At 38.3% G+C, this 13142-nt stretch overlaps 1 protein-coding gene across 4 annotated transcripts in view; it reads right to left on the bottom strand.

Moving 5' to 3' along the window:
* The window catches only part of LOC132402986 (uncharacterized), an 85547-nt gene extending 72440 nt beyond the window's left edge, over nt 1–13107 (bottom strand). For 3 of the 4 annotated variants that reach the window (XR_009515147.1, XM_059986171.1, XM_059986173.1), the window contains exons 1-4: nt 12441–13107; nt 8600–8804; nt 5675–5841; nt 2037–2167 (exon numbers count right to left, since the gene is read on the bottom strand). Coding sequence is in view for 3 of the 4 variants with exons in the window: in XM_059986171.1 (XP_059842154.1) it covers nt 2037–2167; nt 5675–5841; nt 8600–8804; nt 12441–12602 (665 nt within the window). In the remaining variant the exon portion in view is untranslated. The remainder of the gene's footprint in view (nt 1–2036; nt 2168–5674; nt 5842–8599; nt 8805–12440) is intronic. The other variant, XM_059986172.1, reaches the window with a different exon arrangement.
* Nucleotides 13108–13142: the final 35 nt, after the last annotated feature.

Here is a 13142-nt window from a genome sequence, read left to right as displayed (position 1 = left end):
TGGCTGTGATATCAATTCAGTAATATAAAATTAAAGTAAAAGTTATTTGTAATACAACTATTAATGTACAACCACGATTAATTGCTATAACACTGCCCAAGTCCAATCATCTATAGCTTCAGAAATGGGAATGTTCACTGATGATTGAATAACATTTAACTCAATTTTCAATTCCTTGTAAAATGAAGCAGGTTACACCTGCATGAAGCAAGACTTAGATTTCCTCCAGGTGTGGTCCAATCCAATACATGAAAAATGATAGTGGTAAAATAAAAGTGCCACTTCCACAAAAGGTAACCTGCCCAGGGTTCCCAACCTTTTTTATGCATGGACCAATACCATTAAGCAAAGGTTCTGTGAATCCTAGGTTGAAATCCTGCATGACTCCCTACTTTTAAAATGCAACGGCAGCACCGTCACCAGAACTCCATCATTAACACAGTAGTCATTGACTAGAAATTCAAATGGACCATCTAGATGCACACATGCAAAAATGTAGTATAATAGTTGTCCAGTGGTTATTATCTTGTCTTGATCAATGGATTCACCTCCTAACACCCCAAACTGTTCACAGCCATTTACAAGACAAAAGTCAGGAGAATGATGGATTACGTTCTTCTTTTCTAGATGAATATAGTTCCAAAAACACTTAAGAAGCATTATGTCATCCAGAACAAAGCAGCCTGCTTGATTGACTGTGATTTCAACATCCTTAGGATTTTTTCTCTCCAGCAATGGAACATAGTGACTCCAATGGATGCCATTACAAAATTATCTGCAGTTCTCCAGCTAGACTACTCCAAAAGCACCTTCCCAACCTGTAAATGCTTTCACTAAGGACAAAAATAACTGGCACATTGGAACACCACTACCTTCTGATTCCCCTCCAAAGTCACATGTTTTGACTTGGAACTGTGTTTATTCACTGGGTCTAAACTTTGATCTCCTTCTTAGATAGTCCCTAGGGTGTGAGACATGTAATTTTGCAGGTTTGCGGCTGTGTGACTTGTGTCTCAGTGCTGTGCAGGCTGGCTAGGGATAGAATTTTGACATTGGTTTACTTACACTTCCACTGAATTTGGAAGATTCTGCAGAGAGATTGATAGGGATTAAGATGCATCTCTGAAGGCAGACCATGTCTCCAAAGCAAATAGGAGAGCAGGAATCACAATTACTTTATAGACCATCAACTTTACGCCTAGTTTGATTTCCCTTAGTTAACTAAAAGCTATGGTGATGAAATGAAGATAGTGGTGAATATCATCAATGAAGTCTACCTTTGTGAGGGATGGCTCACAAAAAAACATGAGCGATTCTTTATTGTCAGAAGACAATGTGGTGCATCAGGGTCAAGTTAGCCTGTCCTCTGATATCAGTTGACTTATTGATATTGAGTGCAAGATCCACTGTCACTGACTTTAGTGAAATCATCAACAATGGCTTGAAACTCAGCCTCTGAACATAAATACATGTATTCTCTGCACATTTACCAAAGAGCAAGACTATAAAAAGAATAAAAGTGATTTCATTTTAAAAAACCTCCAAGCTCTAAAGAATGGCTTTCGATAAGAATTTCTACTTCATTTACACAGGTACTGTATTGCAATATTCAACATATCTTCTTGTATTCCTTTTCTATTCTGTGAATTAATTCTAATTGTGAATATATTTGATTAGGATTAACCAAGTACCAAATATTCAATTATTCTGATAAGTCCTGTATTTCAAGTTCAAAGGAGACATTCTATGCACTGTCCACAATGCAATTTATTGAAAGTGAATAATTCTTGAATCTGCTTGTACTAAATTAAAGAAGCAGAAATTAAATATGCAGACTTGGGTTTGTATTTATCTAGTTCTAAAAATTATTAACACTTTGTTAAAGCCAAATTAACAATTGTATGAAAACAAAATAGCTATTATTATTTAGCTCCAACATCCCATTTTTTCTTCATATAGAATTGTGTACTTAATATGTGTGGTGAAGGAAAGAACATCAATAATTTGAGTCAGTAAGTTCACAAAAACATTCTCACCTTCTTTTTATAGAGACTGGCCGGTGGAAAGCCTTAAGGGTTACAGGACACTCAAAATCAATGGCATCACTTTCATTTACAAAATTGATAGACCATGGAATGTATGCATGCACAACAATGACCCGATAGATCTATGAAAAGAAGTTTTAAAAGATTATCCTTTTTTAAAAAACATGCTTCTTTCAAAGCTGACCCCATCTGGCATTATAATAATGTGTTGCTAATATACATTTACCAAAATTGTAGGAGGTCATTAGACAACGATAGGAATAACTATTGGTTAATGCGGTGAAAGGTTCTGGCAGTTCCCTAAAATACCAGTCCTGACCTAATAGGCTCTGTTCAAATTCCACATTTGAAGGATGTATTAGACTCTGATGGCAATGCTCTCTTCACTTTACAAAATATTTTGCACAACTTACATTTGTTTTTAAATACTGTAGAGTTTTAATCTAAGTAGTTCACAGAAGCACAATCAAAAGAGCTTGAAGCAAGAGAAGGAAAGGTGATCAAAATTTTGCTCAATTGGATTGGGTAGCAGATGGAAGTTAATTGTGACTTAGATTATTATTAATTACAAGAAAAAAAATGTTCCATTACTGTTAAAAATTTCACAACCTCAGAATCTCACCAAGTGCTTCATAACTTAATGGGTCAGGGCTGTATATTTAGCCCCCACTCTATATTTTACGCAGGATTGTGTGGCTAAGTGCAGCTCCAATGTCATCCTCAAATTTGTTAACAACACTGTTGTTGTTGAAGGAAACACAGGTGGCAATGAATGAGCTTACTGGCATGAGATAGGATACCTGGTTGATTAGTGTCACAGCAACAATCAAGCGAGCAGCTTCAAGTTCCTCGGTGTCAAGATCTCTGAGGATCTAACCTGGTCCCAACATATTGAGGTAGTCATAAAGAAGGCTATACTTTATTAGGAGTTTGAAGAGATTTGGCATGTCAACAAATACACTCAAAAATTTCTATAGTTGAAGAGATTTGGCATGTCAACAAATACACTCAAAAATTTCTATAGTTGAGTATTCTGACCGTGGAGAGTATTCTGACAGGCTGCATCACTGACTGGTATGGAGGGGGCTACTGCACAGGACCGAAAGAAGTTGCAGAAGGTTGTAAATCTAGTCAGCCCCATCTTGGGCACTAAACTACAAAGTACCCAGGACATCTTGAGGGAGCAGTGTCTCAGAAAGGCAGCGTTCATTATTAAGGACATCCAGCACCCAGGGCATGCCTTTTTCTGACTGTTACCATCAGGTAGGAGATACAGAAGCCTGAAGGCACACTCTCAGCAATTCAGGAACAGTCTCTTCCCCTCTGCCATCTGATTCCTAAATGGACATTGAAGCTTTGGACACTACCTCACTTTTTTTAATATACAGTATTTCTGTTTGCTTGCACATTCTAAAAAATCTATTCAATACACGTGATGGATTTATGGTATTTGTTTATTTATTATAGTTTTACTTTATTGTTATTTCTTCTCTCTCTGCTAGATTATGTATTGCATTGGACTGCTGCTGCTAAGTTAACAAATATCACATTACATGCCAGTGATAATAAACCTGATTCGGATTCTGAATAAAACTGTTACAAACTAAGTAGGTAAGCTATTTGAAATTGTTAAGTAAAACAAAAATAAATTCCAGATACTGGATAAATATCTGAAATTCTCTGCTTGAAGGATTCTGCATCTAAAGGTACAACATGTTTATACTGAACATCAAATATACCTTCTTAATCACCTTACCTCTCCATCTACTACCTTCATTGATATGTGGGGCACAATTCAGGATTCTTCTGTTTCTTGACACAAACTATGTATTCTCTTGTTCCATTTGCATTCTTTGGATGGAATAGTATTTGCCACTTTTTTGTCTCATCTGAGCAGACTGTTCAAATCTTTCTCCAGTCTACAGCTTTTAATGTCAATATCAACCTTACAAACATTCTTGCATCATGTACTTGACATCACAGTACATGATTAACTACAATGTGTAAATCCTATGAAACATACTGTAACTGTAAATAACCTTTCAGTCACCACGACAACCAATTCTTCTTCTTCTTAAGCCCATTACATTGGCTGCCAACAGCAGTCGCCAGAGTCCTCTGTCCTTGGCTGAGGGTGATTGGCCCTGTGGCTTCAGCTTTCACCTCACATCTTCTAGGTGAATTTCCTTCCAGGGATGAGGTCTTTGCAGCTTCTGTTGGCATTTCTGTAGCTCTGGGTTTTTATGGGATGGCTTGCTAGCCCCATACCCAAACATCCTTTCACAACCGGGCTTGGGGCCGCCCATGGTGGAATTACAACAACCAATGAATATTGCCTTTTGCTTCCTGGTGCACATGCTTGGTGGTTACAGGTGACTGTAGATCTCAAACTTCACTGAAATGCTGAGTTTTGATGTTCCCACAATCTTCAATGTAGGGTCTTCTTTGTAGCAATTACTTTCATCCTAATCTACTCTCTCCCTGCCCTCACGTGACCAAATCCTCTACTTGACAATAATTCTCCAACCCCAACCCCACCTATTCCTTCTGTTTAATTTTACGATTGTCTCCTAAACAAATGAGAGGGACTTGTTTGGATATTACTGTCAACAAAGTTGTAGAAGAAGAAACCTTCGTCAGATTTGAAAATATTAGGGTTAACACCTGAGTTTCTGTAATCAATGAGAACGTGGACCAAAAAAAAGTGTGAATGGTCTCAAAGAATAGTTTATTTCAAAACTGTCTGTATATGGCAGGCCAAAGAACTTCCTTAACTGAGATAAATGTTTCTGTATTACTTTTTCTACAACGGCGATTTCATCTATTGAATATTTCTATTTTTTCTTTAATTTTGATACTTTAAGCAACAATGTGGGTTAATAAGGAAAGAAATAGCAATTGATATCTCAAGGTTGAAAAGCATAGAGATTATGAAAAACTGGTTAGGGTCTTGGTTATTCCACATAGAATACTGAACTAATTAAAATAATAATTAATGTATTATTTTGTAAATATAGAATTCTGATTTCCAATTTACAAAATGGATCTTGATCACAGAACAAGATTCTGTAAGAAAATGCTGGAATGCTAAGGATAGAGAACCATTCGATATGATGCAGTTAATGTTTAGAATACTGGTATCAGAACTAAGTGGTTACACCTGTCAGAGAAGAATGAACAGGGTCTTGAGAAACAAACAAAACTGAGGAGAGACTTAAAGATGTGTGGTCCCTTGTGGAGAAAACATTCATTGAGCAGCGTAATTGTAAACTAGTTACTAATACATCAAAAATAAAACTAAAGAGGTGTTTCTTTGCGCAGTGAATAGTTATATTCCACATTGATAAGCATTTGAGGCATTTGATGCATTTAATTAAGCTGAAGTTAGAGAAACTATCAATGAGAAAGAAATAGACAGACACAATATTGCAATTGGATAAAGGATAGGAAAGGAATTATATGAAGGTTAAACATCAACATTGACCTGTTGGGCCAAAAGGTTGTTTTATGTTGTAAATATTAAGTAATAGAATAAACATATCATTTATGGTTTATTTCACAACTTATTTTAAATGCCTTTGAATAGTTAGAAATAACAAATTATATGAAGTAAATCAATTTCATTATACCTGGGACTGAGTGCCATTTGCTGATGTAACATTCACATCCACTTTGGTATTTCCTACAGATAGCTCTATTGGATTACCGTCTTTTGACCCATTAATAGTAACTTGCATTTTATTGTCTGGAACTGTTGGTTGAATATTTACAGTGGTCATATTGAGTGGTGCTGTACCTGGTACATAAATACAAAAGAAATGTAGTAGTCGGAATTAACTTTGGCAATGCACTGAATAGCTCCAAATTTCTTTAACCATTCTACAGATTATACACTTGTGTAATTAAAATACAATAACAAACTTCTCAACTCAGAAACCCCACATTTAAAAGTCCTATGATGCCTGCAATCAAGTAGACAGTTTTTACTAATACTGCAAAATGGTGGATAGATTACATCAGAACGTACATAGGGAAATGATAAGCTTCTTCCTTTGGATCCAAACCAAAAGCAATTGAATTTTGACTCTTCAAAGACCTTGGCTATATTGGGCAGGCTAAAACATGGTATTTCAATGCCATGACATATTTGAAAACTTGGAAATTTGACAGATTAGTAATCACGCTTTTATGTATTTATCATAAATTGCGTGCATGTTTTTAAAAAAAGTTTTCTAACCCAAAATGATATTCTTTTCTTCTCTATTTGATTATCATAGTGGAATTTACAGCTGACAATTACTAGGATATTAAAAAGCTTTCTTCATGCAAGAAGTATTTTACTTCCCTTTTCTTTTGAATGTATAGTTTCAACTTGAATGAAATTGTTAGCACAATTGTGTTGAATTTGTGTTAGAATAGTTGATGACAATAATTGAATATTATTGACAGTAATGTTGAGAATATTGATGTGAGACTTGATCTTGGCTGTAAGATTTATAAAATCAGATATGTATGTAAAGATGGCTTTGGCAGATGATGCTGGCATTATAACATTTGTATAACTTTCAGATTTTAATTCCAGGTAGTTTTTAGCTCAAAGTTAAAATGTTTGATAAATTATATCCAATTCACATCAAGATGTTAAAACAGTCATGTTAAGAGATTTTGGAAAAAAACGAGATTATGGAGACTGTATTTTAGGATGGATGAGGTTGTTCTACAAAAAGCTTAGAGGAGATTCACCAAGATGTTGCCTGGATTGGAAGACCTTACAGATTGGATAAGCTGGATTTATTTTCTATTGAGCTGAGCAAGAGAGACTGAGAGATGACCTGACTTACTAGGAAAACAGGAGAGCCCAGTTTAAGATGAGAAAAGGGAGTTTTTAAGATGATTTGAGGGGAAAGTTTTATATATAGAGTGAGTGATATCTGGAACCAGAGAAGCTAGTGAGAGTGAGAAAGCTACTAATACTCACTTCACCTGTATCCAGTGCTCCCAATGTGGCCTCCTGCATATCAGTGAGACCTGACAAAGATTGGGAAACTGCTTCATTGAGCACTTTCACTCTATGTCACAGAAAGTGGGAACTCCCAGTGGCCACTCATTTCACTTCTACTTCCCATTCCATTGTGTCAGTCCATGGCCCCCCTACTGCCACGATGAGGCCTCACTTGGGTAGGAGGAGCAACACTTTATACTACGACTGGGTAACCTCCAACCTGATGCATGAAAATTGATTTCTCGAACTTCCGGTAATTGCAACCCCACCCCCCCTTCCCCTCCACCATTCCCCATTCTTGTTTTGCTCTTATACCTTGTCTCCTTACCTGTCCACCACTTCCCTCTGGTGCTCCTACCACTTCCCTTTCTTCTATGGTCTTCTGTCTACTATCAGATTTCCCCTTCTCCAGTCCTTTATCTTTCATCTATTAACTTCCCAGCTTTTTACTTCACTTTCCCTTTTCACTTATCACCTGTATCCCTGTACTTCTTCCTCCTCTCCTCCACCTTCTTATTCTGACTTATTCCCTGTTCCTTTCCAGTCCTGATGAAGAGTCTCGGCTTGAAACGTTAACTGTTTACTCTTTTCTGTGGGTGCTGCCTGGCCTGCTCAGTTCCTCCAGCATTTTGTGTGTGTTGCTTTTGATTTCCAACATCTGCAGATTTTCTTGTATTTCCTCCAATACATTGTATGTGCTGCTCTGGATTACCAGTGTCTGCAGAATCTATTGTGTTTATGGGAAAATTTCTTGTCAGCATTCTTTGTTTTGTTTATGTTTAGCAAACTCGAGTGTCAAAGGAATAATGTTATTAACATAGCTTTTCTACAATTACTTCAAGATGTCAATAATTTAATTTTGAAGTAATTGTAGAAAAGCTACAGTATTGTGCAAATATATACAGTACTTAGCTATATATACAGTATGTGTCTAAAACAGTACCATATGTAATAATATTATTCCTTTGATACTCAATGCCAACACTGAGATAGCATATAGGAAGTTAAAATACAGTACAGTGGGAATGTTGTGTAAAAACATTTAAGCCTCAGAAAGTTGCTGCTGGTGGAGTAGTCATAAAATAAGGTTGGATATCCTAATGCTATTGCTACGTTGCATGACTGTTAATATTACCATCTGCTTAAAAGCTACTAATAGTAGTAAATGAAAACTGTATTTAACTTTAACTTTCATTAAACTACCCTGGCCTTGGAGATGTTCAGATCAATGTAGCCAATGGTCAATATTAATCTGGAGATGTGACCACTGAAGGTACCACACATAAAACGTATACTTGCTTTCTTTGTGAACAAAATTAACTTATAATGATCAGTATTCAATCAATGAAAAGCTAAACAATACTGAACAAAATTATTACAGCACTTGAATGATAGACTTTCTGACTTGGTTGTACTTTCACTTCTAATGGGGTCCTTATTCAAAGTTTTCAAAATAGTTACGTTTTTACTTAACCTGCCATCTACAACTACTGACCTATAACACTGGAGCAACTTAATAAACATTTTGCATTCAAATAAATTAGCCACATACATGTATATTCATACACAGACATTGAAAACGTGGGATCAAGCTCTAACTTTTCGGCTACTTTCAGTCCACTTAACAATGGAGTGCTTGAAGTGAGCTTGATTGCCTCAACTGTATATCGCTTCAGAGTTCCATCTTCTGCAGCAACCTCAATGTGAATTTTATTTACACCATCTTTAAGGACAACAGATTTACTACCATCTGCACCCTGGAAGGAAAAACATAGCAACAGGTACACAAAATTACATATGTGATGTGAATAGTTATCTTCACATACACAAATAAGTTAAAAATTAGATAACATGTTACAGCCAAACATGATGCTCCTCCTCTATTAAAACATTCCAAAGTAACGCAGGTGTAAATGACACACAGTGAAATGCAGGATATGTAAAGATGAAGTGGACAAAGAAAGCACCGCTGTGTTTAAAAAAACATTTGATTAAAATTGTGTTAAAAGTTTGTTAAAGTTGTGTTGAGAGCTGTAGCAGTCTTACATTTAAACAAAGGTATTATGCACTCAAAACCCACTTGGATTTAAGCCTGTAACACAGACTGATTTTCCAGGGCAGAGCAAGTTTGTCTAGAACTCCAGATAAATGTAAAAAATGATCACAGCATTAATTGAATATCAGCAATTTCTTCAAATAGGTTGTGTGATTCATTTCTCAGAATCACCAAATCTTGGATTTAATTGTATCTTTGTATTTCCTTGATGAGCACATATGGGTGAAATTGTTTGCCAAAAACATACTCAAATCTGTGATATTGATGTACTGCAAAGAATGAAAAGCATTTTGTAAACTAATTATTCTTCTAATACAAAAATAAATGAAAAGAACTTTATTCCCATCCTTATGTATTTGTTAATCTCCATTTAACATAATGATCTCACCTTCCCTTTGATCATTTCCAGAATACACATACAGTACTGTTCAAAAGTCTTAGGCACATAGCTAAAGTGCTTAAGACTTTTGCACAGTACTGTAGCGATTTTATGTATTGCACTGTACTGCTGCTACTGCAGCAAAAATCAAATTTCATGACATACGTGAGTGACGAGAAACCTGATTCTGATACCAGTCTTTATTGTGGACTGAGAGAGGGAAGGGTGTGGCAGGAAGGGAATTGTGGTTGGGAAGGAGGAAGGGAGAGGGGAATGTGTGGAAAGCAGTAGTGAGAAAGTCTGTAGGGAGAAGCGCTGTCGACGAGACCCTTTATCAGGACTAACTGAAAGGAAAGATAGTAAGAGATTTGAAAGTAGTGGGGGGAGGGGGAAATGGAAAATGACAGGAGAAGACCGGAGGGGGTGGGATGAAGTTAAGAGCTGGAAAGGTGATTGGCAAAAGTGATACAGGGCTGGAGAAGGGAAAGGATCATGGGCCAGGAGGCCTCAGAAGAAAGAAAGGAGGGGGGTGGGGTGGGAAATACCAGAGGGAGATGGAGAACAGGCAAACAACTAAATATGTCAAGGATAGGGTAAGAAGGAGAGGAGGGGCATTAACGGAAGTTAGAGAAGTCAATGCTCATGCCATCAGGTTGGAGGCTACCCAGCCGGTATATAAGGTGTTGTTCCTCCAACCTGAGTTTGGATTCATTTTGACAATAGAGGATGCCATGGATAGACATATCAGAATGGGAATGGGACGTGGAATTAAAATGTGTGGCCACTGGGAGATCCTGCTTTTTCTGGCGGACCGAGAGTAGTATACTGCGTCCGGTGCTCCCGGTGTGGCCTTTTATATATTGGTGAGACCCAATGCAGACTGGGAGACCGTTTCGCTGAACACCTACACTCGGTCTGCCAGAAAAAGCAGGATCTCCCAGTGGCCACACATTTTAATTCCACGTCCCATTCCCATTCTGATATGTCTATCCATGGCCTCCTCTATTGTCAAAATGAATCCAAACTCAGGTTGGAAGAACAACACCTTATATACCGGCTGGATAGCCTCCAACCTGATGGCATGAACATTGACTTCTCTAACTTCCGTTAATGCCCCTCCTCCCCTTCTTACCCTATCCCTGACATATTTAGTTGTTTGCCTGTTCTCCATCTCCCTCTGGTGTTTCCCACACCCCCCCTCTTCTTTCTCCTGAGGCCTCCTGTCCCATGATCCTTTTCCTTCTCCAGCTATGTATCACTTTTGCCAATCACCTTTCCAGCTCTTAGCTTCATCCCACCCCCTCCGGTCTTCTCCTATCATTTCACAGTTCCCCCTCCCCCCACTACTTTCAAATCTCTTATTATCTTTCCTTTTGGCCCGAAACGTCGACAGTGCTTCTCCCTATAGATGCTGCCTGGCCTGCTGTGTTCTACCAGCATTTTGTGTGTGTTGTTGTTTGAATTTCCAGCATCTGCAGATTTCCTCATGATTGCTGAGAGAAAGTCTGTAACGATCAATAAACCACTGGTTTGGAATCAAATGACCTTGCCTGGTGTCTTAGGGCTGCACCACTCCCAGCCCTTGCTACCTCTCCCACACCCTCCGTTGGTGCTCCACCCTCGCTATTCCGAACACTTTTTGCTCCTGCCAGATTTATAAACTTGCTCCCTGATCCATGTTGACAAATAGAATACTGTGCAAAATATATCTAAGACTTTTGCATAGTACTGTATTCTTCATCTTTGTCACTGCAAAGCACTTTCTGTTCATATTGTTCATGTCAGTTCTAAGAAGAAGAGGCATGAAATTCAGGAAACTGGTAATTGTATATTGCAAGGTTTGATACAGCATGGTATCAAATCTATATTAACACTGTTCACCACACATTTCCTATCTTACAAAAGTGACCTCAATTCAAAAGCTAAGGGCTTTAAAATATTATAACAAGAGTATCTATGTGGAGTGATATGTAATAAATACTTTAAAAATCCTGATTTATTTCTGAATGTTTAGGAAGTGTGGGCTTTCTCCACTAATGCCTCCTGACGCATTTAATTGTGCTTCCCTTTGCTCAAAGAGAGAATTGCCAGTTTAATGGAAAGATATCTTACATGGCTCAACACCATAGTACTTGTTTGCACTAGACATTATGTCAAATGCTGAACACACTGAAATTTTATGAAACACAACTAACATTCTGGGAAAGAAAAACTGGTTTAAGTGCAGATTACTTCCAAGTCTTTCTCCTTTCAATATAAGCTGAAACACACAAATATCTCCGACCCTGGCCCTAGTGATGCACCTGGCTCACACTGGTTCAATCTCAAGAGTGCAAGTATGCACATCTATTTTTCCCCATTGACAGGTCGCATAAGCAAATGGACAGCAGAGAGTGAACGAGCACTGAGCCTTAAGCACACTTAACCACTATTCTGAACTGATTATAGGTAGTATATAGTAACCTATATGTACTTCGATAATGATAACTTTGAACTTTGAATTTTGAAATAAGACATTGGCAGAAAGCATTTGACGTGGCAAAGAGCTACCAATAGACTGAGGAAAAGATTCTAAGATGTTCTCAGAATCTCGAATAAAAGTAACATCCCAAATAAGTCACTTGGCTCATGACGGTGGAAAATGTAGATGGTGCATTCGGAAGGACATTCATAACTTTTAAGTCCATTGTCAGATTGTGAAGTACAATCGGTGAAACGCACCTCTCCCAACATCCCTACTCACCCATCCAGCACCTCCCTGCTCATCTTTAGCAAATCCTACAGGTTCACATTGACACCACGTCCCAAAGACCTTGAAGGATCCCCTCTAAGAAGTCTATGATAATGTTTGTAACTCACCGCCCCCCCCCCCCATTCCGATTATCTACATCTGGATACTAATTGGCCGAATGACATCTCCTCCTTCAGGTTATTGGTATTAGACAGGGCAACACTTACGATGACTTGATAAGAGGCCCCGCTGTCGCTCGTCACCGCGTAAACAGTGATTTTGACAGCTTCACTGCCGACCACTACTTTATACGAAGTCACTTTGGGATTAAAGGGAGGATCCAAGGTCCCAGGAGTAACCGCGAGTCTCCTTAAATCACAGTCATCCATCGCCCTTAGAGAAGATCCAACTGTCCTAGTCCGCTCTCCCGGCCGGGCCGCTCCTCCACACCTCACTGTCCAAACTCAACACGACGCCGCCCGCTACCATGGCAACAGGCTTTAACCAACTCCTACTGGGCCCGTGAGAGGCTTTCCAGGTGATTATTAAAAGCCTAGAAGCAGATAGCTGCCGACTGCTCCACCGTCCAACCGAAAACCGATCCCACCGCGCGCCACCGACTCGTTTGGAACAATTTCCCTCAACAACTTGACTACGATAGGACTACAGCTCCCGGCGGGCTTCACGGCCTCGACGTATGTGCGTTGGGGGATCTCGACATACCAAGCATTTAATCATTGAGTAACAACAGTAAAATGTTAAGTTGAACTTTTTTTTTGAGTTGACCTTTTTTTCTACTGGCATGCTGCCATCTTAAAGTTTTTGTTATTTATGAACTTCGTAATTGACTACAAATACCAGAATAATCTATGGCATGTTAATAATATGAGAATTTCAAATCGCTTTTGTTTAATTGTTTAGCAAAAAGG

Source organism: Hypanus sabinus, chromosome 12 (assembly GCF_030144855.1).
Source record: "Hypanus sabinus isolate sHypSab1 chromosome 12, sHypSab1.hap1, whole genome shotgun sequence".
In the NCBI taxonomy this organism is placed as follows: domain Eukaryota; kingdom Metazoa; phylum Chordata; class Chondrichthyes; order Myliobatiformes; family Dasyatidae; genus Hypanus; species Hypanus sabinus.
The sequence above is the reverse complement of the archived record's forward strand: the minus strand, read 5'-3'. Positions and strand labels throughout refer to the sequence as shown.